Source organism: Centrocercus urophasianus, unplaced genomic scaffold (assembly GCF_019232065.1).
Source record: "Centrocercus urophasianus isolate 14NV4802_14NV808 unplaced genomic scaffold, USGS_Curo_1.0 seq_33, whole genome shotgun sequence".
Taxonomy (NCBI): Eukaryota; Metazoa; Chordata; class Aves; order Galliformes; family Phasianidae; genus Centrocercus; species Centrocercus urophasianus.
The window spans coordinates 1,282,581-1,309,503 of NW_024884900.1; the positions used below are offsets into that span (position 1 = coordinate 1,282,581).

General features: G+C 44.4%; 2 protein-coding genes across 9 annotated transcripts in view; both read left to right on the forward strand.

Annotated features, from left to right (window-relative positions):
* Nucleotides 1-3,669: 3,669 nt before the first annotated feature.
* DDX52 (DExD-box helicase 52) lies at nucleotides 3,670-10,846 on the forward strand. Of its 2 annotated transcripts, XM_042830375.1 has the most exons (15): nucleotides 3,670-3,775; nucleotides 3,958-4,138; nucleotides 4,437-4,570; nucleotides 4,765-4,950; nucleotides 5,215-5,358; nucleotides 5,557-5,668; nucleotides 6,199-6,271; nucleotides 6,415-6,618; nucleotides 6,788-6,878; nucleotides 7,358-7,480; nucleotides 7,692-7,842; nucleotides 8,214-8,289; nucleotides 8,748-8,819; nucleotides 9,441-9,533; nucleotides 10,193-10,846. In XM_042830375.1, exons 1-15 carry the CDS (start codon nucleotides 3,689-3,691, stop codon nucleotides 10,278-10,280), a joined length of 1,815 nt encoding a protein of 604 aa, XP_042686309.1. In that variant the 5' UTR covers nucleotides 3,670-3,688; the 3' UTR covers nucleotides 10,281-10,846. The 2 variants fall into 2 exon arrangements, with proteins under 2 accessions (XP_042686309.1, XP_042686310.1); XM_042830376.1 differs by lacking the exon at nucleotides 3,958-4,138 and having other exon boundaries at nucleotides 3,759-3,775.
* A 3,539-nt stretch (nucleotides 10,847-14,385) lies between these two features.
* SYNRG (synergin gamma) overlaps nucleotides 14,386-26,923 on the forward strand; it is a 32,657-nt gene continuing 20,119 nt past the window's right edge. For 3 of the 7 annotated variants that reach the window (XM_042830490.1, XM_042830491.1, XM_042830492.1), the window contains exons 1-13: nucleotides 14,386-14,480; nucleotides 15,767-15,885; nucleotides 17,240-17,370; nucleotides 17,729-17,834; nucleotides 18,442-18,553; nucleotides 19,720-20,019; nucleotides 20,749-20,973; nucleotides 21,991-22,068; nucleotides 22,757-22,953; nucleotides 23,809-24,063; nucleotides 24,326-24,462; nucleotides 26,473-26,588; nucleotides 26,765-26,827. In XM_042830490.1, coding sequence (XP_042686424.1) covers nucleotides 14,444-14,480; nucleotides 15,767-15,885; nucleotides 17,240-17,370; nucleotides 17,729-17,834; nucleotides 18,442-18,553; nucleotides 19,720-20,019; nucleotides 20,749-20,973; nucleotides 21,991-22,068; nucleotides 22,757-22,953; nucleotides 23,809-24,063; nucleotides 24,326-24,462; nucleotides 26,473-26,588; nucleotides 26,765-26,827 — 1,876 coding nt within the window. In that variant the 5' untranslated portion in view covers nucleotides 14,386-14,443. The remainder of the gene's footprint in view (nucleotides 14,481-15,766; nucleotides 15,886-17,239; nucleotides 17,371-17,728; nucleotides 17,835-18,441; nucleotides 18,554-19,719; nucleotides 20,020-20,748; nucleotides 20,974-21,990; nucleotides 22,069-22,756; nucleotides 22,954-23,808; nucleotides 24,064-24,325; nucleotides 24,463-26,472; nucleotides 26,589-26,764; nucleotides 26,828-26,923) is intronic. The other 4 variants (XM_042830495.1, XM_042830496.1, XM_042830493.1 and 1 more) reach the window with 3 other exon arrangements.

Sequence of the window (26,923 nt, forward strand, 5' to 3'; positions counted from 1 at the left end):
CTGTGGTGATGGGCTCAGCAGAGCAGGGGTGGAGTTCTGACCCAGGCTGTTATTTTTCCAGCCCAGGGATTAAACTTACAAGTCAAAAACCTTGCACAGACACTGCAGAGCTGTCCCAGCCCAGTTTTCATGTTCATGCAGGGACGTACAAACCGCAAGCCTCAGTTTTATATTCTCATTCCAGGAACTTTGACTTTCTTTGTATATCCTGCAAAATTAATTCCCCTTTCTGTAATTAATATGCTGCTTCAAATGAATTCTTAATTGCAGATAAATCACAAGTCCACACACTCAACTGTTATGCTTTTCAAGTAATAAAAGAGATCATTTGTCTTCTTCAGATGAACAGAGACCAACTAGCACGCCATTTCCCCTTTTATGAAGAATTCATTTGCCTTAGAAAGAAAGCCTTTAAAAAAAAAAAAAAAACAAAAAAACAAAAAAACAAAAAAACATTGCAAGGGTTTCTTGAATAGGGGATCAAAGCTCTCACACTGCTGGAAACCATTTTTGCTAAATAAGATTGGGGAAAAAAAGTGAAAGTTTTTTGGTAGTGATTGGGATAACAGCACCCTCGGGAGGGACAAGGACACGGGGTCAAGAAGTTGTGACCAGGTTAGCAACACAGGGAACAGAAGGAGGGGACAAAAGAACAGAAAGTGGAAATGGACAGATGAATGAGGAAGCGTGTTCCTTTGCCGAAAGAGAATAGATGCGACATCAATTCATACTGCGAGCTGGAGGACGAGGGCCTGTTAATGGATTGAGGGACACAGCAGGGATCAGAGGTCATGAGTGCGCCCAGCCAGGCTAATTGACTGTTATGTGCATATTAGTGATGATCACTTAGTAGGATAGTGGGATGTGGGCAGAGATATGCAGAAGTGCCATTGATGAATGTGGTCCTACGTGGGCTAAAAAAAAGCATACCAAATAAAGAAAAAGATGCTGGCTTTCCTTGGGAGGGGGTTCCACAGCTATAGGTGACCATCCTTGATCTGATCGTGCATGAACTAAATCTGTTCACTGCATTTGCTTTGCCATTGTGCAGGTTTTCACCTTAGCCCCACCTTGGGACGTGGCCCTGATGAACGTTGAGGGGAAATGCCCAGCACACCCATGGGATCCCAGCCCAGCTCCCTGCTAGCAGCTTCAGGCTGCCTGTGCTCCCATCCTGCAGCGGCCTCATGCATGAGACAGACGTGGGATGACTTTTGAGGGTCTGGTGCAGCTTTGTGCTGAGTTCTGTGGAACTGAGACCCAGCCCAGCAAGCTCTCCTAAGATAGGGTTGCCCTGCTACACGAGGTTGTCGGAGAGCACAAACCCCCAAATAGCTTCAGGGCTGAGCACTCCCATGCACCCCACATACCCTGTAAAACCTTAGCTGGTCATCTGCTGTCAGCACGGACTTGGCAATTAGTGTGGAGTAATTGGTAGAGAAGCACTAGGGAAGCAAAGCTAAACCTGATGCTTTCGCAAGAGCAGTTTTGCTTTGCATTCATTCAGGTTGTTTCAATTTCACATTTTAATTTCTCCTTTTCTGCACCAGCAGGTGGGAACAAGCTCCAGTTCTGCTCCCTCCAAAGTCCCACCTCAGTGCAGGGCTCCTTTGCCTGGCCACAAAGGCACTTCCCAGCCAATTGATGAAGAGAGTAGTTCCCATTTCCTCGCTCTTGAATCTGCTGACAGCATCTCTTGGGGAGTGATGGATACTGGAGATGATTTATAGATCTTTGTTACACAAATTCCTCCACATTCTTCCTTGTCCTCACACAGCAACCATCAGCCACCTCTCCCAGCAGAAAAGCAAGAGCTTCAGCCTGGGATCAGCGCAAAGGATGTTCCTTTGGGTCTCTCCTGCACTGCTTTACTCTCTGTGCACACAGCAGCAGCTGCAAGTGGAGATGGGCACCAAGGAGGGACACAGTGGTGAGCTGTACCCACCCACTCACGGTTTCTGCACAGCTGCTTTCACCCCTCTGCTGGGAAGTCAAAAGGTTGGCCCAAAAAAAAAAAAAAAAAAAAGTGCTATAAATCAGGCAGATACGGGCTGTGGGGAGGACCTCGTTAATGCAATTTTTCATCTCAAAGCTTGTAATTAAAGTAATGAATGTTACAGGAGGAACAGCCATTGCCTGGATGTTCTGGGGCTCTCAGACTTCAGTGATGTAGATGTTTGGTCCTTGAGAATTTTATTATGTGAAATGGTTTTTGTAATGCTGATATTACTTTGCTTAATGGGCTTTGCTTGTTCTACCTCAAGCCCACAAGGAAAGATATCTGTATAATTTGATCTGACAGAAAGTACAAGGAGACTTACCTTTACTACTGTGTCTCATGGCTTATCATAATGAATAATTACATTAATTAGCCAAGTTCTGATTTTTCTCTGATTGTCCTGAACAGCAGAGCCAGTTGCTCTGGTGCTCCTGTTTTGCTTCTAAAATAATTTCTTTAAGCACAGTTGCGTACATGTGAGATGAAACTACATCAGTGTGCATCAAAGATTAAACAAACTCTTCCTGTGCCTGACTTCGAGGTAGGAATCACTGGAACTGCTACACTGCTTCATGCCGAATGTGTGTGGGAATCTGTCAGCGTGAGTCTTAAAACCAAGAGCACAGTGCAGTATTCCTGGCTGCAATGGATTTGACTCAGGGCAAGAGAGAACACGCTCAATCTTTCACACAGCGAGGCAGGGCCACAACTGAATTCCTAGACAGTTGATGAAGACAACGTAAAACCAGGGATGATCCTGACAATGAGAAGATGAGAACTAATAAACCGCTGGGTTTTCTCCTCAGAAATACGTGGGGCCCAAGTTTGCAGCTCTGGGAGCAGCGTTGGTGCCCGGCGGACCAAAGGTGTCTCTCTGTGATTGATAGAAGAGCACTTTGCCCACCAGCCCTTTGAGACCAGCTAATGATACTGTAAATCATGACAGCACAGACATGTGCGAACAAAAACTTCTTACAAAAGCCTTTGTCGCTTCATTTAAATGAGCTGCTCCTTTAAAAGAGGCGCAGCAGTCAGTGTAATTAACTCACCATCAGAAATACACAAAAGGACAAAGTGCTGTGATGAGCCTATAAAGATGTAGAACAGCTTTACAGCTCACACTACAGATTTGATATTTCTGATTCATTTGGATCTCATGCAGATAACCTCAGCCTCAAGGCTGAGTAATGCTTAAAATTGGCTCAGGAACCAAATTTACCGCTTCTCACAGCTTTCCTCCTCCTCCCCCTCACCCAAAGCTGTGTTCTGATCGCAAACAGATGGAAACTGGGTGCATGGTTGGATCCCAGCTTGTACTACGAAAGACAGACACGTGCGGGGTGCTCTCCAGCTCCCCCAATCCACGAAACCTTCTGGTATCGTTCATGAGCGGAACGTGAGAGTCACGGACAGGGAAGTAACAACGCCCGCCGTGCTGCGGCTCGGCGCGATCCGGTCCTCCGGCACCATTCAGGGTCTCTGAGGGCTCAGCTCGGGCCCCGAGTTGCGCTGCGCTGACAGAAGGCGGTACGGCTTCACTAAACCTCCCCCAGCCAGGCACTCTGCAGCGCGGTTGCCATGACAGCGGGGTGCCGCTCCAGCCCCGCCCCCGCACTTCCCGGAAGTGCATTCTGCTTCCGGCGTTCCGTTTCCGGTGCGCCGCGGGGAGAGTCGGGAGCTGGTGGCGGCATGGAGGCGCAGGAGCTGTTCCGCCGCTTGGGCACCGGGGCTCGTTTCGACGTACAGCGCTTCGGGCGGGACGCGCGGCGCTTCGGGGTGCGGAGCTACCGGGGGGGGCTGGGAGGAACAGGGCGGGGCCCGAGGCGGCTCAGCGGGGCTCCGGCCCGTTCCCATCCGCTCGGTGTTCCCCCGCGCGCACTCGCGGCCTTGTGGCGGCGCTCGGGATCCTCACCGCTCCTCTCAGAGTTTGTCACCCTGTGCCTCGCCACCTCCTCCAGGTGATCCGGGGAAGTGGCGGCACACCGGAGAACCTCGACTTCTTCGGGCGCAAGGAGGGAGGAGCCTCACTGGGGTCTGCGGGGAAGCAGGAGGATGGAGCGGGAAGAAAGGATGTGGAGATGGCGGGGAAGAGAAAAAGGACGGCAGAAAGTGGCCAAAGGAAAAGAAAAAAGATACAAGGTGTCTATGTGTACATGTATGCGATAGAGTACCCTGACGAAGTTCATTCTTTTGCTTCGGTTTGCGTTAAATATGCAGATATTGTGGATTACTCGACTGGGAAAAAAGGGGTCTGTGGCTTCTTTGGCTGCACAACGTGAGAGCTGATAGAACGGCTGTGTTGTGATTTGGTAATGAGGTTTTGGGATGTAATTGGTATCTTCATTCCATTCAGTGGCAATGAGACAAAAAAGGTTTTGAGGTATCCTTTTTGATTGGATTTTACCAATGGAAGCTTTGTTTTTTTTGAAACTTCCAGAAACAGTGTCAATGCCGGAGCTGTCAGAAAGCGGTGGGATAATGTGGATGTCCTCTCTGGAAGCAAAAGTCAAAGATACAAAAGACAACAAAAAACCTACTGCAGAAAAGCTTGAACGTTTGAGAAGGGAGAAGGTAGGACCACCACATTCCAGTGTAGCAACTGATCGCCTGTTTTCTGTGGGAGTTGCATCCAACAGTTGTAGTTTCTTCTGGGAGGAGCTTGACTGCGTATGGGGAAAATAACCAGAAAGTGAATTCATATGCATTTAGTTTTATGACAGAGTTAAAAGACAAACTAGAAGAAGAGTGTATCTCTTGCCTTTCAGATAAACCGTTTCAGAAATCAACACAGGATTAACATTCAAGGGACAGATCTTCCTGACCCAATTGCCACGTTTGATCAACTTCAGAAGGAATACAAAGTCCACCCCAAAGTCATTGAGAATATTCAAGCTGCTGGCTTCCAGGTTCCAACGCCAATCCAGATGCAGGCCATTCCAGTCATGCTTCATGTAAGTCTTACAGAATCATATATTATTAGAGGGTGCGTGGCACAATTTGGAAAGAGGGCTCTCTTTTTAGAATCCTGTTATTGGTCAGTTGTACAGCTTTAGAAATGTATCAAAGGCATCACATTTCAAAATACAGCTATGAAAGATTTTTGGTCTGTGCTTTTACTGATGTGCTTGGGATTAGGTTCGCAGTTTTGTTGTTTGTTTTTGCTTTGTCTTTCTTCTTTGAGGAGAATACAGTATCCCTTTTTTGTTTTCTTCCAGGGCCGAGAACTTCTAGCTTCTGCTCCTACTGGGTCTGGAAAAACACTGGCATTTTGTATTCCTCTCTTAACACACCTGAAACAACCCATGAACAAAGGATTCAGAGCCCTGATCATATCGCCTACCCGGGAACTTGCTGGCCAGGTGCGTGTTGTGGAGGAAGGAATTATTTTCAGATGTGTGTGCTTGCTCATTTATTACGCTCCGCAAACTAAATAGCTTTCTCAAATCCTGACATCTGAATGATGTTTGAAACTTTATTGAGGGATGCCTGCGGTTTTTCAGATTACAAAAGCGAATCATCTTGGTTTGGACATTTAATCTGTGTTGCTGTCTTTTCAGACACATCGGGAGTTGGTGAAATTGGCTGAGGGGACAGGCTTCAGGATCCATATGATCCACAAGGCCTCTGAAGCAGCAAAGAAGTTTGGGCCCAAGTCATCTAAGAAGTTTGGTAACTTTTCACCACTGAAATGCTTTTTGAATATCTCAGAAATGTCATTGACTTTGCTCTTCTGGCTGGTGTTGGTTTTATGGAGATTGTTAACACCACTTAAGTTTATGCAGTCTATTGCTCAGCACTAAAAAGGAGCTTGTATGGAAGAAATAGGGAGTGAGCCTGACAGTGAACCTTCATAAATTGTGGGCTTATCATAATTGTGGGTAAATATTACAGTAGATAGGGCTCCAAACAAGAGAAGAGTGGAACTGATTTTAGTATCTAAACTACTTCCACTGAATTTTAACAGCCACACCCACAAGGTCTTGTGATGATAAAAGAAATTTGCAGCCTTTTTGCAATATCTTCTGCTGCTTAAATATTACCCTAAATGAATTGCAACAGTGAAGTGCCTTGTCCTAAGCCCAAACCAACAAATCTCTGATTGGGTAGGAACATGTTTCTCAGTGCTCTGCTCAGTGCTCTGCTAAAGGCTGTTTTGTCTGTTCTAACATTCTGCTGTTTGTCTTTTGTTTTTTTAATAGATATATTAGTTACTACTCCAAACAGACTCATCTATTTACTGAAACAAGATCCTCCAGCAATAGACTTGACCAGGTACTATATCAAATATGGTTTTGCTGTCAGCTCTGCTACTGGGAAGCGGATGTGTGCATGGTCCTTGTGTCTGTAAGGTTCCTTAGGCCTTTTGGCTTCTGTGCAAATGACTCTTACTGAGAAGAAAACTTCTTTGTTCCTAGCGTGGAGTGGCTGGTGGTGGATGAGTCAGACAAACTGTTTGAAGATGGAAAGTCAGGATTCCGAGAGCAATTGGCCTCCATCTTCCTGGCATGCACGTCCCATGTGGTGAGAAGAGCCTTTTTCAGCGCAACCTTTGCACGTGATGTGGAGGAGTGGTGTAAACTCAACCTTGACAGTATTGTTCTGGTGACTGTTGGTGCAAGGTAGGTGTGCAGTCACGCTCTGATTCTCTCTTTTTTCCTTTGCCTGCTACTTCATTGTCAAATGAGCATTACCCCCTTGGAGTATGTACTGATGAAAGTTTGTCTTGCATGCAGTGCTTCTCACCCACCACGTAAGATTTATATGTATTTATTGCATTTCTGATTTCAGAAACTCTGCAGCAGAGACGGTGGAACAAGAGCTGTTGTTTGTTGGATCAGAGACAGGAAAACTGACAGCAATGAGAGAGCTTGTTAAAAAGGTATTTTGGAGTGATTGAGCACATCCTGCTTCTGAACTGAGCCGTGTATTCTGTCTCTCAGTTAGAGGTTTCTCTGGGTTAAAGCATTGTCCAGATCTCCTGTACAAGAGGAATGTTACTCTCCCTGTGAAATTTTAAAGGGTTTTCCAGTGTTAGTTACATATTTGAGCCCTGCTTGGGAGTGGTCTGCATTAATGGTGCAGGTAATTGTAGTAGGCAGTGTGAAGGAGGTTGTTCATATTGAGTGGGGAAAAAATAGTTTCTGTGGATTAAATTACAGCCTGACGATTAAGTGAAGAGTAATTCCTTTGAAGGTAGTGGAGTTGAATTTGCTTATGTCCCAAACATTTTTGCTAGTTAAGAAAAGATAATCCTCTAAGATGTAAATACGGGGTTCATTTAAGTTGGTAGCAGCAGAGTCTGCAGCCAGCAACTGTAGGAAAAGGGCTTGAACTTTATAGAAACTTTCTGTTTTGCAGGGTTTTGCTCCCCCAGTCCTTGTTTTTGTACAGTCTATTGAGAGGGCTAAAGAGCTTTTCCATGAGCTGATTTATGAAGGCATCAACGTAGATGTCATCCATGCAGACAAAACTCAACAGCAGGTAGGAGGTTATAACTTCTTTCCCCAAAATGCTTTACAGTACTTGGTATTTCCTTTTTAAAATGTTACTTCAGGTAAGTTTAACAATAATTATCTGCATGTTTTGGTTTAGAGATTTAGTTTTTTATTAACGTGACAATTTTCAGGAAACAAGTTTGCATCAAACTGCTGGTCAAGATGTTTCCAAGTACCTTTCTTTTTTTTTTTTCTAGAGAGATAATGTAGTACACAGTTTCAGAGCTGGGAAGATCTGGGTGCTCATTTGCACAGCTTTACTAGCTCGGGGGATTGATTTCAAAGGAGTTAATATGGTCATTAATTACGATTTGCCAACAAGTGCAGTGGAATACATCCACAGAATAGGTGAGTATTGTTTGCACAATATGTCCTTTTCCATAGTTTGTGGATCTTTAATGGAGAAACTCTTATGCATATGTGAAAATCCTGACAGCAAGACTCCTCTGTTGCTACAGCATTGACTCATTTGAGTCGATTCATACCTCATCTCAACTCTCAGTAAAAAAGAGTTACTTTTTGTCAGGCTTCTATGGTCTTTGAACATTGAGACCTTTCAAGTATAGTTGTTGTTTTCATGCAGTAGAAATGACCTTTTGGGATCAGCTGTGTGGTCGTGTGCTTAGTGTGTTAACGTACTTTGGGAGGCCTGGGCTGTGAAGAGGAGTAGAACAAAGATATTTGAAGACCTGTGCTCTGTTCAATTTGTGTTTTGGCAGGTCGTACTGGAAGAGCAGGACACACAGGGAAAGCAGTCACTTTCTTTACAGAAGATGATAAGCCTTTATTACGAAGGTAAATTTCAAGCATGTTATACAAAGAATAAAGCATATGTTTGCTATGGTGTCCTGCTGAGCTGTGTGGTCCTTTCTAATGCCACACACCCTGTGAGCAGGGTGCTGCTGAGCCCTGCAAAACTCACCTTGATATAGGATGCTCTTCAAGAATTCAGAACTCACATGGAAGCTGTAAGGTGTTAACAGTAAGGGAAAGCCTGAAACATCTCTATTTTAAGGTTTTGTTTTGAAGCTTTTCACTAACGGAACAAGTGAGAAACCGGCACTCTTTGCTACATCGTTGCGCTGTGAACAATGGCAGTGCAAGGCGTACTTGGTAGTGTTTTTGAGTGAAACCTGGTATTCTGACTTGAACCCTTCTGAGGGGGAAGATTCGAGACTGTTCAGCTGGTTTTGCTCTTCTCGTTTCCCTACAGTCACTGCCAGAGTTAATCTCTTCCCTCCTCTCCCTTTCAGCATAGCCAGTGTAATCCAGCGAGCTGGCTGTCCTGTGCCAGACTACATAAAGCACTTTCCCAAACTCCAAAGGTATGTTCATTTGAATACATTACCTGTTTGTCTTCCATTTTTACATCCTGCATGAGGGCTGGTTGGGGTGTGAGGGTTGCAGAAGTTACTGTTGCAGTTCAGCTGCAAAAGGAGTCTTTGACAGAGCTGTGATGGCCTGTTTTTCCAGCCAGACAAAAAAATGGAAACATAAAGAATTCTCTAATATAGAGAAGCAGTTAGTTCCTGGAGCACAGGGAGTTCCCTGAAACATGCCCCAGGCTTCCCAGGCCTGCACTCATGAATCACTTCCAGTACATGACCTTAAAATGGTGTGTAAGTTACCTTAAAATGGGGTGTGGGTGTTGGATAGGCTGGTAAAGAGTATTTCTTAATGCTTTATTTTGACTGATAATTTTTAATAGCTTTCAAAATTAATTTCAAATTGTGTGTGTGTGTATTAACCATAAGTATTAAAATGAAATTTTTTGAATGCCATGGAGATAATATAGCTGAACTGACTCTGGAATAAATGCTGAAAATGCATTCAGACCAACAGTACCTTACAAACTAGTGCAGGTTTTCGTTGTCAGTTTTATTTATTTTGAATATTAATTTTTATCCTTTAAAATCAGTTAATCCTTTACTAAATGTCATTCTCAGCAAACAGAAGAAGAAATTCATTAAGAAACCACTAACGAGAGAAGCAATTTGTACCACTCCTCAGTGCTTCTTAAAAAAAGACAGAAGAAAAAAGTAAGAGTGTGCGTGTGTGGAGGGTTTGTGGTTTTTTTTTTATTCTTGCTTTTTCTTTAATTTCAAAATGTCCTCTATCCAGAAAAGGCCCACCAAGTTTCCTCCACTCTAACCAACATCTCATTGCGACACACCAGGTCACAGCGCTTGTAATGTAGTGACAGTGCAGTTTCAGTGTCAGAATCTGCTACTGGAAATTGGGTTAATGCCACGAGTTCACCCTACATGGCTGCATGTGAGAAGACAGCATTACAGGTAGCTCTGTAACAGGCTGTAAAGCTGTCCTAGCAGAATTCCAGAACCCGCTCCTCTTCTGGTAAAGAGCTTGCTTTGTTTCTGTCCTATGACTTGTGTAATGGCTGGGGCTGGAAGGGGCCTCACTGATCATCAAGTTCCAACCTTCCTGCCACAGGCAGGGTAGACAAGCATTAATACAAGAAATAAAACTTAAATTGCAATGGCTAGAGCTCACAAAATAAGGCTGGCTGGTGTGCAGCAATTTTGTATGGTAGATTGTCATTGTTTTATCTTCAGATGCTTCCTTCTGAAGGATTTAAGTTCAGTTGCTCTACTGTAATGCAAAATGTCTGATGTCGATTGTATTTCTATGCACTTTATTTTTAATATGCAGTGCTCAGCTGCCTTGGTCTTTTTTGTAGGAGAACTGCAAAGGAAAATGTTAAGGAAAAGAAGAAAGTTAAGGAAGTTACAAATAACAGTAATTTGAAGACTGCTTCAAAAAGCTGAACAGTGGCAGATGGCTCTTGGGCTGGGACTGACACCTGTGCCCACGCTGAAGAATAGAAGAATGAAGATGGTGGTGAAGGGGAAGGAAGAAGAGTATTTCTTCCTCTTTCCTTCTGCGTGAGGTGGGATGTTTACATGCACGAAAGTCCCTACCTAAATATGAGGACTCCTGAATGCTTCTTATAGGAGCTGCAAACTGTGCTCTTGCAGTGAATGCTACTGAACACTTCATATTACTGAACAATTGTTCAAAAGACTGTGTTATTGTCACTTTTATATTACTGCTTGGAACTGCTGTCAGTTCAGTGTTCCCTAAAACACTTCTCAGACTCACAGAAAATGTGGGTTGTGGGGGGAAAGAGAGGGGAGGGGTACTGCCAGGCCAGGGAACTGCAGCTGGGAGATGCTTCCCTGGACGCGTTTTTCTAACAATGCAAAACAACGAATAGGGGAAGTGCAACCTTCCTTCTGCCTTTGGGATAATGGATCTTTTAAGTGCTTCTCAGTCTCTGTAGTTTCGTGTCGTTTAAGCCCCGCAGCAGAATAAATAAGGTCGTAAAGGCTTCTAGTGGAGCCGTGTCCGTTTCTGCGGTCGCTGAGGAGCGCGCGCTCTGTTCCTCGCGCTGCCTCCTTCGGGCGTAGATCGCGGCTCCGTTCCTCCCGCCCTCTCTGAGGGGCTCCTCCTCTTCCCGCCGCCCGGGGTCGGGCTGCACGCGGGACGAGGGGCGGTGCTGAGGCGGGCCGCAGTCGGGCCCGGCCCCGGAAGCGCGGCTGCTCAGCTGACCGCCGGGCCGGAGCGGGAAGATGGCGCTGCGGGCCGGGCCCGGCGCGGCGGGCGGTGGAGCGGCGGGCGCCGGCGGAGCTGGAGCTGCGGGAGGCGCGGGGGCAGCCGGGTCGGTGCAGCGGAGCGGGGCGGGGTCCGAGGGCAGCGGGGGGCCGGGGCCGTCGGGCTTGGGCGCGGGGCTGAAGGGCCGCGGGGGAGGCGGGGGTCGGGGCCCGCGGGCGGCCCGCTGTGCCGCCGTGCCCCTATGCTGCCGTGCCGGGCTCTCCGGCCTGCTGCCTCGGTGCGAGCCGCCCGCCTGTCGCTGCCTTCCGAACGTCTCTCTCTGCGGGTTCCTGCGGGGCCCGCAGCCCCGCTGGGTGCCGGCAGGGACAGCTGTGCTGGTTCACCGGCGCTGCGGGCACGGTGTGAGGTGGAGGAACGGGGTCGGGTGAAAGCAGCGATGCTTTCGTTTAAGCCAGGCTCTGGTATTTCCGGGGCTGCGCTCTCGGGGCTAGTGGCTCAGTTGCTCCTTCGAGGTCCGAGGGCCGGTTGTGCAGCGCGTCGCTCCATAAACCCGGCACGGCTGCGAAACGGCGGCCTCAGAGCAGCTCTGCCTGCCAGGAGCGGACGTTCGTTTGTCAGTCAGCTGAAGGCCACGACGGTGCGCTCGTCGCAGAGCCTTTGTTTGTTTCCCGTCGGCGTTTGGATGCTTTGAGAGCGAATCCGGCGGCAGCGATTCACGTTCTGCGCCGGGGGTTCGTTTCTGTGGATTTCTGTGTTGAAATTTGCCACTGAAAAATACTCCGGCGTATCCCGTAGCGCGGTGATAGAACGAGGCTTTGCTCATTGGGAACTGGGGGGTCAAAAATCTGCTTGTGGTTAGGAGTGCATTGCGTGCAGATGGAACGCACAGATACAGCAAAGGAGTTGCTCCTGTGGTTTGATCGAGGCTGACTTTCGGTTTTGAAGCTTCTCATTTAAGGTACTTATCCGATAGGAGCGCACGGATTAACAGAACTCTCACAGTAGCAATGCTGTAGGGTAATTGCTTTGCTTTCCTTATATTTACTCTGTCTTGTGCAGGCTATCTGACACATGTAACGTTTTCTTACTGTATTACATCAAGTATTGCATCTTGTTGCATCAGCCCAGCTGGTGGGGGGGCATCTGACATTGAGAACAACAGAAATCCTGCAGCTGCTTTTAAATCCTTTATGGAAGTAATGAGGAATAAGAAACCCCATTGAAATGGCACATTTGGTGGTAGTCAGCTGCCCTAAATAATCAAGATTGTGAGGGATTCCATTCTCAGGAAAGTGTGTTTGGGAACTTTGGAGTTTGCCGCCAACTAGCTGGAATAAACACTCTTCTGGCTTTCGAGAAGCATATTGGCTTTTACAGATGTGCTTCATTGTGCCCATTTCATTTTGTTTTTTAAAGGCAGTCCTGTTGTTACCTGCTTATTCTTATGATCAGCTCTATTATTTTGAGGTACCTGGACTTAAAATGTCTTTTTTTTTTTTTTTTTTTTTTTTTTTTTAATAAAGCTGCTCCTGGTGTTGTTTCTATCAGCATGTTTTGTCAGGTTTTGTGGTTTTCTGTCCTGCCTCCACGTTATCTCAGCAGTGGCTGAGAGTTTAATTTCAGCATTGCGGATCAGCTGCTTTAGCTGGCTGTGACCATACCTTCTGTGTCCCTGGAAAGCAGTGTGGAAATAAGGCTTCTGGTTTTTGCCTTTAGAAATGATGATGAGGATTGAGCGTCCATGCTGGTGGCAGCTCCCAGCAGTGGCACAGCAGAACCATGAGGAGAGCTGTGCTAGGAGCTTGCTTTGCCACTTTGGTGTAGCTTCCTCTTCCAGTACCCTCTCATTAGTTCCAGGGTTTGTTTATTTATTCATCTTTCACTGAGACCTATAAATAAATCAGGAGCTCAGTAGGAAGGGATAAATATTTTATTGCCTGTCCTTTATTTGCTTCCAACAGGCAGTGGTACCTTGCTACTCTTGTTCAGGTTACATTACGTTTGCTAATTTGGAAGAACGCTTTTTGACCAGATTCCCTGACAAGAAAGTGCAACATAAAGCTATGAACGCTTTTTGGTACTTGTGAGCTTTTCAAAATGAACTTTAAATATTTTATAATTCAAAAGAAACGAGGAGTGGTGTATTTTTAAGATGCTCAGAACTGCTTTGTGTGCAGGAGCTGAAATTACATGTGGCTTCAGAGGATCCGTGGCTGAGGTGGCACTCGGTGCTGACAGCCTGGAGATAATCAGCTGTTTCCATAGGTGAAAAGAAGAAGCCGAAACATTGAGAAGATTCCAAGTTAGAGACTGAACTGAGGAGTGCTGTGGGTTGTGCTGGTGACTGTGTCACCTGCAGTCTGTACAGCAAGTGGCTGCAATTAAATTTTGTGTTTATCCATCAACCAGATTCTTTATTTTGTCTTAGAATTTATTTTGCTCAGTTCTTCTAGAAGTATAAATGAGGTTGGCTTTGTGACTTCCTGCAGGGTGTGCAGAACTGCCTGCAGTCAGCTGTAGTGTCTGCTCCTTCACTCCCAGGTGGTTTTAGGTCCACCTTTGTGTTGAACGTCTGTGAGCGTGTTTGTCTTTGTGTGGCATTTTGAGGGAACAGCTGGCTGGGGCACCGATTCAAGTTCTTGTTTTGTGACTTACTGCTCAGGTGATTTTATTGTGAGTGAGGCTTCCCAACGAGGGCCTTTCTCCTGTTTGGCAGCACAGCCCGTTATAGCATTTCCATTAGAATTTTGGTTGAATTTTCAGCAGTTCCTCCTCCAGGTGTACCTGGTGTTTTTTACTTGATGAATAGTTTTTTTGCGAACCAACAGTTTTTCTTGAACTGAGATGTAACTAAGAAACCAGCCACGGCATTATTTTGTGATGCATACCATTTCTGGGGGGAGAGGGGAAGGCAGTGGGGTCTGACGGTCAGTTTATTCCCTGTTGAAATAGTCACCAAGGAGCTGAGGACCATTTTCTGGTGCGTTTCATGGTCTTGCTGAATCAGATGCTTCTGGCAGGAGATGCTTATTCATTCTGCAGTGCTCGAAGGCCCAGCCCGAGCTCACAGACTGACCTGTCACCGACCTGTGCAGGTGCTGGAAGTTCTCCTGTGGGTGATGTGGATGAGTCAAAGCCATTTTCGTGCTGTTACAGAGGCTGAGGTCTGTTCCTTCATAGCTCTGCAGTGTGAGCTGTGAAGTTTTGGGCTATGTGTGGCAGGGGGCTGTGTGTAACGTTGCTGATGTCTCCTCTGAAATGCACAGCAGCAGGTGGAGGCGCCGACTGTGGTGTGAGGACTGCGGCTGGTGCACTTCAGAGACTGCTTTCATCCACTGATGTTCACGTTCCCTTTTCTCCCTCCTCTTCTAGCTTCATGTTCCCCGTGGCAGGCGCTTTGGGCCCCCCTCAAGGTATGTATGGATGTAATGCTCTGAGCACTAAGTTCGTTACCTTTGGAGATGGCAACCAACTCCAAGTGATCTCTGTTCAGCGCTGCTGCTCCCAGCGTGATTAGGTGAACTCCTGAGCTGGTCGGCCCCTTTAGTACAATGCAGCTGTTTCTAAAGCTCTGTGCAATGCTGATAAAGCATAGTGCTGGGTTAGAGACCCTGGAAGATGATACTTCTGGTGTGTCTGACCCTGAATTTGCCTTTAAGACTTTTATATTATTTTGAATATGACATTTAACCTCTTTATGCTCCTTCTGCCAGCTGTGCATACCATTGTTGTGTGGGTTCTGCAGTACCCAGTCAATATTTACAAAGCTCTGTAAGACCTTGGGACAGCAGTCACAACCTGTGTGAAAGTGCTCAGACAACAGGAGAGCCCCAGTTTTAAATTACCTTTGTTCTCATTGCTGTTGCAGCGCTGTTTGTTTAATTAATGAAAGATACAGAGAGAACTTGAAGAAGTGACAGTTTTCTTATAAAATGTGTTGGGAGCTGATTTATGGCTTATTTCTGAGCTTGTTGCATCCCTCCTGGAGTGCCTTTGCACGTGATGTTCAGCCACGGGCGGTCAGAATTCTCTCATGGGGTGCTGGTAGCAAGCGTGAGTTTCTTCTCAGTGTCTGACTCCCAGGAGCGCAAAACACAAAGATCCTGAGGCGTAATCGATTTGGCTTCGTTCTGTGAATAATTATATTTCAGTTTGATTTGTCAAATTTTACTCAAATGTGGCTTTGACTGGTAAATACTTCTAGCCATTCCACTCTGTGTGTTGGGCTCGTTGACCGGGGTACGAGTTATCCAGCCAGCTCAGAATGAGAAGTCGCTCTGTGAAAGTGCTGCATGGATTTATTTCCCGAGGCTGATCTTGAAATGCTCCCAGTTTTAAAGTTTTCCCTTTCTAGTGTAATGGACAATTAATTATCAGCAGCTGTCAACGCGGTTAATTAAATCTCATTAGCTGGAACTGACCCTGTGAAGAGTGTATGGGAAGAAACCCACAGCCATTCCTTCAGGTGGTGGGAGGCTTCATCTGCCTGGCTGTGGGAAAGCCTCTAACATCTCTTCCCTTAGCCTGACCAGTAGCTAACTTCAGGATATCCCGCAGTGCCTGCCCTGCAGCCTGCTTTTCACTGCGGGACTGATTTCTTTGTTCTTCCTTTACTTTGCTGTGGTGGTTTAGTTCAAATATTTACAAAAAAAACAAGCTTTAACACAAAGTGCTCACCTTGTTGAACGTTTTATTACAGGGATGATTCCTATGCAACAGCAAGGATTTCCAATGGTTCCCGTCATGCAGTCCAACATGCCAGGCATGATGGGCATGAATTATGGCTCTCAAATGCCTCCTGGACCCATGGCCATGCAGGTGTGTGCCGATGAGATGTGGCTTGAAATGAGACACTGCTTTTGCTTTGGTTCTACATCCTTACTGCTAAGGTGGGATGTTGTGCAGTATTTCATGAGCCCCTTGTGAGCTGGTACATGCTGTGGTGGTGACCAATTCGCTGAGTTCTTTGTGTCTTTGTCACTCAGATGCTGAAGTAGAGCTGCATGCAAGTGCAAGTGGTGATTCGTAAACTTTCTTCTTAAGAACCTTGTTGCAGGGAGAAAGCAATTCCAGAGAAATGTGCTGCACTGTCTCGCATGAGCAGTTTTCCCATTTGTCCTACTTCCTCTCTAACATTGTTGGTTTTTCCTTGCTTAAAGCAACTTGGTCTTTATCTGAACTGTTGCTAATTGAGGAACAAGAACAAAGTATGAGTAGCCAGTGCTATATTTCCTCTGCTTTTAATCACTTGTTTTCTGTTTAGTACCATCTGTGCTTATGTACAGATTTGCATTTTGCTGAAATTTTATGTATTGCCAAAGCTTTGTAACCGAATTGCTGTCTCAAATTGAATTTATTATGTCTTGCCATCTCCTTATGCTCTCCTCTCACTTCCCACCCCCACCTGGACATTATTAAATTAATTTCCTAGAATTTATAGCAGGAAGATGGTTTTATGAGTGCTAGTCTAAAAATAGTAGCACTTGTTCTCTTTCTGTGTGTTCTGATAGCAAAAACAAAATGAATGATAATAGAAGTAATTTAATTTTTGGCTCCTCCTATATTAGGCAAGCTTTGCTGCTGCCACCACACCAGGATATGTCTATCACCAAATATTCCTCATTTCATGCAGTCCATTTGGCTGAGGCTCCTGGTGCTGTTGCTCTGTATTCTCTGCCCCCTTGGACGCCCAAATGAGTTTTTTCTGTGAAGTGATCAGAGCCAGTCTGGCCAGCAGCAGCTGTTGGTTAGGAGCATGCACCCCCAGCATGGAGTTTAGAAGTTCTCTGTAATCATTTAGAGTAGGAAACTGCATTAAGAATGAAACAAACAAGGAAACCCAGGTGCATGGATCTGTTAGTGATGTAGGTTAGGATGCCTGTAATGGTTTCACCTAGATTGTGTCGATTTTGTCTTCGTTTTCTGTATTTGCCCAGAAAGCCATCGTGCTGTCTAAAATCCCCTGAGAATTGTAGCTCATCATCGAGAGGGAAGAGTGCCACCTACTGAATGGCCACTGCCTTGTTCTGCAACAGCTTGTCACAGCAGTCGTTACGCTCTGAATTTTGTGAGATCTACCTGGTTTGTCATTTAGCAGGATGTAATTGTCAGTGGTTGGGCTTCGTTTCTGGAGGAAAAAAACCTTGAAGCTGTATTATTAATTTTGTTCTAGGGTGGCATGTCCTTAGGGCCAATGCCAGCGGCTGGAATGCCTTACATGGGACAGGCTTCTTTCATAGGGATGCGGCCAGCAGCCCCGCAGTATAGCCCTGACATGCAGAAGCAGTTTGCAGAGGAGCAGCAGTAAGTGATGCTTTATTTGCTCTGGGGATTGTTCTTATTTATTTATGCTTGTTGGCTTGTTTATTTTAAGGGGGAGACGTGGTCTGGAGGTGCAGTCCTCATAGCAGAAATATTAACCATCGTTTCTTTAGAAAAGTAGTTCATTTAGTATTGTGGAACAGTTTTCAGGTAATTCATTGCACTTGGGGGCAACCTATAAAATTAACAGTGGCTGTTAAACAGTTCTGAGGGAAAGTGGAGGTATGCACTGAGCCAGCTGAAGTTGAGTCAAAAGAAATGGAAAAAAGTCTAGCAGAAGTTGGATGTGGAAACTTGAATGAAAAATTGGTTATAGTTTGTTTTTTTTTAATCATTTCAGAAAGAGGTTTGAGCACCAGCAGAAGTTTTTGGAAGAAGAACGAAAACGGCGCCAGTTTGAAGAGCAGAAGCAAAAGCTGAGGCTTTTAAGCAGTGTGAAACCTAAGGTAGGTCCTCAACAGCAGGAGCCACGTTGGTTTCCTCGAGGCTTTCAGTGGCTTTTAGTGGAGTGCTTTATTTTGGGAAGTGAGTGGGGAGCTTGCAGGACACATCAGATCTTGGAAAGCATCTGGAGTATTCAGTCACTTGCACGCTCTTGTTGCAATGCAAACAAAGTCTGTAAATGAAAACCAACTTTTGTAAAATAAATTTAAACAAACCTGAAGTGTAGCATTTGGGAACAGACTGAGATTTCCAGAGAAGAGAACGTTTGGTGGCTTGATTGTTAACTTTATCCAAAGTTTCGGGCTGCTCCAGTGAGCTCTGAGGCTCTTTTCTGTAAGACTACAAATAACTGAACAAGGTTTATGTGTTATTTCTGTACATAAAGTGTCTGTTGGAAGACTGAAAGGTGCTGTTATTGTGTAGCCTGCAAAATACAGCTTTCTAAATGTGGGAGATACTGTTAATAAGCTTCAGGTGTTGCTGGAAAAAGAAGGGTTTAAACTAACAGTAGGCAGTGCTAAGTCTTGTACTGAACAAGTGTGGTTATTGGAAGGAAACTGAACTTTGCTGTGATTTTATTTTATTTTATTTTTTTCCAAAACGTTTCAGACAGGTGAAAAAAGCAGAGATGATGCACTGGAAGCCATTAAAGGAAATCTAGATGGTTTTTCTAGGGATGCTAAAATGCATCCAACACCAGCATCGCATCCAAAAAAGCCAGGTTTGTCATTTTTCTCTCTTCCAACTGAAAATAAAACTAATATTTGAAATCCTTGGCAGAAGGAACCAACTGAAAGAAGTGTTTTTATTTGGTGATGTAAAGTGAATGTATTAATGGTTTGTAAACTTGAGTGTCATCCTAACAACTGTTCACTCACTTGGTGTCAGATACTAGATTTCAGCTTTCATTGGAAGACTTGATGATCTTTAAAAGAAAACGTAATATGAAATGCTTACCATGAAATATCAGGGGAATTGATAATGGATGTTAAGCCCAGTGTTAATAACTTTCTTTATACTTCCATTCTAACTCTTATAATTGAGTTCTTTTCTAGTCAAAGCAATAATTAATGTTTTGCGGAGACCTTTTGAAGCTGAGAAGTGCTATGTAAGTGTTGGGAATGATCAAAACCTTGTGTAAAGACTTCAGAGTACTGTAATAGCTTTTTTTTTTTTTCACCATTGCCTGGGCATGGTCAAATCAAAGCCTTTGGTATTCTCTCTTCTCAGTAATTACTGTGTTTGTAGCAATTATTACTAGAAATTTCTTCTGGGTTAAGACACAGCTCGCTCTGTGTAGCCCAAATGCGGCTTATCTGGACAAGAATTTTCACATGTAAACTCTTCATCTCTCCTGTGGATTTGCTCTTTGATAATTTTGAAGTTCCAAGTGGTCTCCTCGCATTCTCCCGTTGCTTGTTAAATTTCCCATCCTGCTCTGTTGGAGTGGGTGACTAGGAAAGGCATCCACAGAAAACTGTCTGAAGGAATATTGTGTTTCTTTTGTGTCTCAAGGTTTATTGCTGAGTGTCTGAGGATAAAGCACAGCTCTGAGGGGAACGTTTCCCTCACCTTGACATCCACCCAGCATCTCTAGTTTGAAATATTTCCTCTTGATTTGTTTTGACCCCATCTGTGTACAACAAATGCAGTATTTCCATAGCTGGTTTTAAGAATCAAGATTCAGTCAAAGTATTTACATCTGGGAGAGAAGATGCATGGTCGGGAGAGGCTGCTCAGCTTTACCTCATACCTCTGTCAAATCACGTCCACTGCTGTTTCTCCTCACTCGTTTGCTATTTATAGCTATATTTGCCGTTTTCCCTGCTTTTCCTCCTAAAAACTTTCCTCCTGATCACTTTGCATTGTGTTCATTCCATTTTACAGATCATCCCACATCATCATCCCATTCTGCTGTATCTGTTTCCCACTCTGCTTTTCTTGATGATGAAGAATTTAGTGACTTTATACAAGGGCCTACTGAAAGCCCCAGAGCGGTGCCTCAGCCCACCTCTCAGCCTTTCCAGCCTTTCCTTTCTGCTGAGGCTGGACAACTGCTTTCAGAAAAGGCTGTGGTCCAACCTCTCCCTCCAACCCAGACTCCAGTGTTATCCATCCTGCATGGTACAGCTGGGCAGGTTCCCTTTTTTCCTACCTCTGCATCTTCACCCAGTATCCATAAAACAGGTAACTGAAGTTTTATTTTATTTTGTTTTTCCCAGTATCACTTTTTGTTGTAAAGCTACAGAGAGTCTTTACCTGTGTTGTTGTTGTTTTTTTTCCTTCAGTCTGGCTGAAAGATATAGGCAGTGAATTAGAAGCCTGCTGATCCTTGGGGAATGATGTCCCCTTCCTGCTTTTCTTAGAACTGCGCTGTAAAAGCAAGTTGTGTGGATTGAAGGATGCTAAATATGCATCTGGCACATCTCAAGTATATTAAGTCTTGTGTGCTGGCACTGTATGAAGGCTGTGTAATAGAACAGCTGAAAAGATGGTATAAGAAATAATTATTGTGCTGATGTGGAATGCTTGTGTGCTTCCTCTCTTGGAGGCTAAGCAGGTGTAGGTAAGATTGGCATGAAGAACTTAGCATTTATAAGTGGGTGTCTGACCTGAGCCTTAAGTCATTCTTTTGCACGATCCAGGTGATTATGCAATGGTATTCCTAACACAGGGAATGGTTTCATGTATTCCCTGTGTTTCTCTCCATTAGTTGAATTTGTTGTGTATGTGTAGCAAGTGAAAAGCAGAATTGGGCCATGAAAGCATTTGAGCAGGGCAGTGCTGCTGCTCTGAGATGGGACAGGTCCTCGTCTGATCGTCTGTCGATACCGGTAATAATTCTTTGAAGGCGTGGAATTGCAATCTGGGTGCTTAATAACAAAATATAAATACTTCCTCCTGCTGTTCATTCAGGCTCTTCCTTGGAGGAGAAAGTCTTAGATAATGGCTTAAATGAATCTGAACAAGAGCAAACCAAACTTAAAGCATCTGAAGTTGGGCACAAAGCCTCGGCTGCAGGCCAAGCTCGTCCCAGTCTAGCCATCAATGACTGGGCTCTTGTAGGTGGACATGAAAGTGGTACCACTGCTGCAGAGGTGCACAAGGCTTCAGAACAAAACATAGCAATTGAAGAGTGTGGTGAGCAAATGAAACATTTAATGGAATTTAATAAGATGCTGCTTGAATGCTAATACTCTGTACACTAATTGTAAGACCAATTCTGCATAATTTTGCTCTGAATGCCTGCTTGAATAATATGCCAGGGCCTCCTGCTCCTTGCTAAAAGTAACAGCTGTGATTTTGCTCTGGACTTTCCCCACGTGAGTTTACCGCTGTAATCACGTTTAACACCTTTGTTTAATCAGGTTTTCTGTTCTGCAATATTCTGCCCTCTTTCTTGGAGAAACAGATGCGCTCTCTAAAATGTTTCTTTCCCAGACACTTGCCACTCACGGCGTTATGTCTAAAACTATTTGTATTTTAGAGGCGATTTCAAAAGCTGCACCAGCTTTATTTCTAGTTCAGGTTTTGTTGAAGATGACTACTGCATGCTTGGTCAGTGAGAGTTAATGTAGTGGAGAAGGGAGTAACCGATTGACAGAGACACAGTTGTGGCAGATCACATGGAAATCTGTAGTAGTGAAGACAGCTGTGATTTCTTTCGACCAGTGAGGCAAAGGATACGTTTTTGTGAGCATGGGAAAAGAACTTGCTGAGATCCAGGTTGATGGGCTGTTTGTGTGTTTCCCTGCTAAGGATTTTCTGGTTGTGAGTGGTTCTTACTCTTCCCTTTGGATAAGTATGAATTTGTTTTTCCACCAGTAGCCCCCATAGTGATGGGAAGCCTCAGCTTATATTGCACAGAACTGCTGTTGTGCAACTGTAAGAAGTTATGAGACGAGTTCTGTGCAACTAGAAATTTGGCAGATGAGGAGCTCCTTGTTTCTTTGTGTACATAGCAGTACTCTTGCTGCTACCCCAAGCCATTATGTTGAAATACATTATGCAGTAGCTGCTTTTCCTCTGAAAACTTTGCTTGAAATGCTAAATGATGCTGACAAGCTAAGACCTAGTCTCAAAGACCTCTATGCTCTGAATCTGTTTGTCTTAATGCAATCGTGTCTTTCTTTTTCTTACTAAATGGGACACCTTTAGGTGTAGGAGTATTCCCTTCGCAGGATCCAATTCAGCAAATGATGCCTCCTTGGATTTACAACGATAGCTTGGTTCCAGGTAAGCAGGGAGAGTGGACATTCAAGTGGGCAATGTGAAGTGTGAACGTGTGCTTCCATTGCCTTTGTTTGTGATTGAAGCATTTTTCTTCAGCCATCAAATGAATTCATTTTTTTGCTGAGATGCAGGTTAATATTACAAATATGTATTTGAAGAACGGATTTTCTTCAAGCATGTTAAATGTTTAGAATTGTTGTGAAAGCAGGTCCCACTAGTAGAAGTTGCTGCTGCTGCTGCAATTGCTTTCATGGGTGGACTGCTTTTGGCATCTCTTGTAATTAAGCTGTTCACTTCCTGAGACTATTTACCTTATACATGCAAGTAACATTGGAAACAATGAAGTGCTGCAATCAGTATTGATTACACTGAAGTTTGAATACGTGAAGCTGTTAGGACTCTTTTGATGTGGATTATCCCACAGTTCTGTTACAGAAACATGTTTTGAAATAAAGCACTAACTTTATTTTGTATAAAATATTATTCTTGATTGTTTAAACTTGTGCACAAAGAGCTTCCACTAACATGTTTAGGTGAAAAGGAATGACAGTGTGCAGTGCCTGAATGCTGTTGCCTTACCTTACACTCTTGCATGTTACTAATTTGATTTAGGAATTTGATGTAGAAAAGCAATCTTAAATTTGCTTGAAAAAAGCAAACTGCCTGACTAATAGTGACTCCTTTGTAACAGAATTGTATAAGAAAATTTTAGAGACAACTTTGACTCCTGCTGGGATAGATACTGCTAAGCTGTATCCCATACTGATGTCGTCTGGACTGCCCAGAGAGACTCTTGGACAGATATGGGCTCTAGCCAATAGAACCACCCCTGGGAAGCTTACGAAAGAAGAGCTCTATGCTGTCCTGGCGATGATAGCAGTAACTCAGGTATGGCTCTGGGGATTAGAGTGCAAAGATAGTGCCCTTGGCTGATCCACTGTGACTGCATGTTGCTGCAGGCGGGTTGTGCACCACACCTGTAATAAAAATACTGCTTTTCTGAAATCCAGAGGAGAAGCTTCCCTCGTAGCTTCGAGAGGACTGTAGTTACATCCCAGTACTTACATCCTAGTTTCTCCTTTAATGTCAGCTGAAGATGGTTCTTAAATATACCTACCGAACTGCAGTAGGTGTGCGTATTTCTGATGGAAAGTTCTGAATGTTTTTCTTTGTTGTTACACAGTTGATCTCCTCAAACCTCAAGGGATCCTGTATCCCTTCAGTCTATAAATAATAAGTATGTAACAAGTAAACTTGTTACTTTCCTCCTGAACCAGCGGAGTGTGAACTTGAGGCTTCTGTTGTTGGTAGCACAGCATAATCTCTTACCAGTTTATTTCCAAATACCAGCCCTGTATGAAATCTGAGATAAAGATCCAAGCTGATCTTGTGGGACTGGTGTGTATGGTGCCCACCTGTTTCAGCATGGCTTTTCTTGCCAGCGTGCACTAGATTGATGTACTGAGAGCTGGACAAGAATGCTGTCAAATGCCTCTGCTCAGCCAGTAAGTTGTCATTACCCTTGGCATAAACCCAGCAGCCAGGGTGCTGGATAGGACTCACTCTTTTAGTATAGGATCTTGATCGCTTTTTTTGGTTTGTTTTAGAAGATTAACTTGAAGCTGGAAAGGAACCTTGCTCTTTCTTAGTTTCAGTAACAGAAGCTCGAAATGAGAGTGAGTGCAGTATGCCTTTTTGCTCACGTGTCCCATATGGTTGTCTTTTCTTTTTCTGCCTTTGCAGAGGGGAATCCCTGCAGTGAGTCCCGACATGTTAAACCAGTTTCCAGCTGCCCCCGTCCCTACTTTATCCGGGTTTCCGATGCCGCTGCCTGCCGCAGTGAGCCAGCAGCCCCTGCTGCCCGCGGGGCCGCCCGCCTCCTTGCCGCTGAGCATCGGGCCGCCGGTGATGGGCCTGGGCATCTCGGCAGCGGCGCCAGCGGGCGGAGCTGCAGCGCCACCAGCGGGAGCCTTTGCGCCCTCCTACCCGCCCGGCCAGGTGAGAGCTCTGCGCGGCTGCCGTGGGCCTGCAGGGACAGCCGGCCTGTTTCCGAGCTGCCTGGTGGCTTTAGATGAACCCCGGGGTGCGGCTGAAGTGGAGACGCTGACCAGACTGAGTTTGCTCACTCGTTGAGAGGGTTGTGGATTTTGATTTTATTTTTGAAGTTGATCACTCTGTGTTCAGTTACTCTGAACTGCTCTTATGCTGTGTGACAGTTTGGAAAGGCAGCGGTGTATCAATTTTCATATTTGCAATGTAGGTAGGAAAACCAGAAGATGATGACTTCCAGGAGTTTCAGGATGCTTCAAAGTCTGGCTCCCTAGACGACTCTTTCACTGATTTCCAAGGGGATGGAGCTGGCTCTTCCAAAGCAGCCAGCTCACAGCAGCGGAGCAGGTAGCAGATCTTTCCATTTCCACTCCTTCAGTATTTTAGAATTCTTTTAAGAAATTAAATGTTTTCCTCTGCTGTGGGTAGCTTTCGAGCCTGTAATTTTCTTCTGTCGCCTGACTTCTCCTCTGAGGATTTCTTTTCAAGATCGTTACAACTACAATTAGGCTTTCTAAATCCAAAATGACATTTGATGTGCCACAGGTGGTTGCCCTGTTTTTACCATTCCAGTCACTACGCTGAGGTAAATTGCATATACAGGGCATGTGGATAAGTGTTCAAGTGTTTATATTATTGCACAGGCAATTGAAAGTTACTTCATACTGTGCATTCAGGCAAAAATGTAACATGAAGCTATTCAGAAAGAATCACAAGGGCGGAGGAGTTCTGCCTTTGGTGTTGTATGCTTCCATTAATAGTCTGACCCAGTGTTTGGTGGAGTTGATAGAAACCATTTGCTGACACCAAGGCCTTTCTTCAGACCCTGAAGAAGGAACCTAGCGTTCATGTCAAGAGCATGACACTGTACTTTTAAATGAATGAGAACTCCAGTGGACAGGGTTTTATTTCTGTGGTTCTGTGGCCAAGACATAAACTTTTGATTGCTGACTATAAATCTGGATCTCATTCAGTCTTTAACAGTCTTGGCTGTTTGTTTGGGAGGCAGCCAAAATGTAATTCTGGATCAGACAAACCGGGCACAATAAAATGTGTACTTACTGCCTTTGAGAGTTTAAAATCAATCTTTCAAAGTCCCGTGACAATAGAATTTCAAAGTGTTGTTTAATCCTACTGCACATGGCAAGATTTTACATAGGTATCTAATTGTAGACATACTTATTTTCTGCGTATTGAGCTGTCTGTCCTTAGTTGCAGACAGAACTATTGTCTAGCTTTGCAGGTAAGCAGTGATTACTGGATGCTTCCTTAACAGTGCTGTCAGCTGGGGATACTAAAACAGGTTGCTCAGTGACACTGTTCCTAATGACATTCCATGGAAGGGATTTAATTTTGCTGATGTCAGTCAATAATGCCACGTGTATTTGAAGGGGCTGTAATTTAAGTATATGTCAGATCTCATTTTGCAGTAACAGCTATTAGGGTAGTGAAAGTTTCAACAGAAACGTTGTTTTTAAATTCCATAGTGGAAAGTAGGGGATCATAAGGAACAAAATAAAAGGTGTTTCTTCATTGCAGCAATTCTTTTTATTGAGTTGTAAAGTTGTGAAAGCATTCGATTTTGAAACAAACACAAGGTTACAATAACCTATAATCTCAATGCTTATGGAGCTTTATTTAAAATTAAAAAAAAAAGCCATCTGTGGAGCACAGATGAGTAATGATTACATTTGCCAAGATTGCATATCTAATAGCCTGCTTTGCAGTCATGTGAACTTTAATTATTTTAACAGAAGCTGTATTTTTTGACACTGCGTTGCCTCTCTGCAAGCATCATCGACTATCATTAGCACATGTGTGCAAGTGCTAGCTTTGTGTGTGCTTGTGGGCTGCTGGTAAGGAGATGTAAATGGCTGTAGAAGGATTCTTGCTTCAGGCCAAAGAATGCCATGGCAATTCATTCATGTTTTCAATGTGCACAGTACTGAGTGACATATACTGGAGGTGAAGTACATCATTCGTATGTAAAGGATGTTCTGTAATGCTGCAAATGGTAAGGAGGCTTGTGTGGAGGGCAAGCAAGCATCTGAAATCTTTCAGCAATTGCTACTGTGATGTTAGGTAATGATGGCAGTTTTACTCTATAAAGTGGTGTGTGTTTATGTGCAAAAGGTAAAGTACATGAAGTAACTGTGGAATAACCCTGATGCTGCTGAGTAGATGGCTATCTAAACTCACAGGTGTGCACTGACAGAAATTCAGAATTCTTAGGGTAGAAGCTTTAGTCTAGTGATCCAAGCTGTAGTCAAAATAAGAGGGTCCTTTAAGTGAAACCTGGAAGTGTAGATTTGTTGTGGATAAATCAAGAACCTTTGCTTTTATCTCTTTTGCTTTTAGTGTTCCTTCTTTACTCATGCCACTCCCAGGTAACAAGACACTCTCATCAACTGATAAGTATGCTGTGTTTAAAGGAATTGCAGCTGAGAAGCCAGAAAGTACAGCGACTTTTGGAGGTAAAAGGGAAAGTATGCAACTACTCTGGGCAATTTATTACAGCATTTTGTATGTCTTGTTTCAGCATTGATTAAAAGTTATAGTAAAAAAATCAGAGTAATCATGCCAATGTAAAATTTACACTATGGATTCATAACGTTTAAGTAAATGTTTTTCTTTCTCTCATATTTGCAAGATTCTGGAGACAAGTACAGTGCTTTCCGTGAATTGGAGCAGCCATCAGAGAGCAAGTATGGAGGTAAGCAGGATGGGGCTCTGGGGGTGGTTTTGATGTTTTTGTAAGGGTTTGTGTGTGTGTGTGTGTGTGTGTGTGTGTGTGTGTGTGTGTGTGTGT

Excerpts from the sequence above, each read along its gene's own strand:
- DDX52 (XM_042830375.1), top strand. The coding sequence starts at position 3,689 with ATGGAGGCGCAGGAGCTGTTCCGCCGCTTGGGCACCGGGGCTCGTTTC. Across the intron at positions 4,139-4,436 it reads GAAAAGAAAAAAGATACAAG|AAACAGTGTCAATGCCGGAG; the intron begins GTGTCTATGTGT and ends TGAAACTTCCAG. Across the intron at positions 7,843-8,213 it reads GGAATACATCCACAGAATAG|GTCGTACTGGAAGAGCAGGA; the intron begins GTGAGTATTGTT and ends GTGTTTTGGCAG.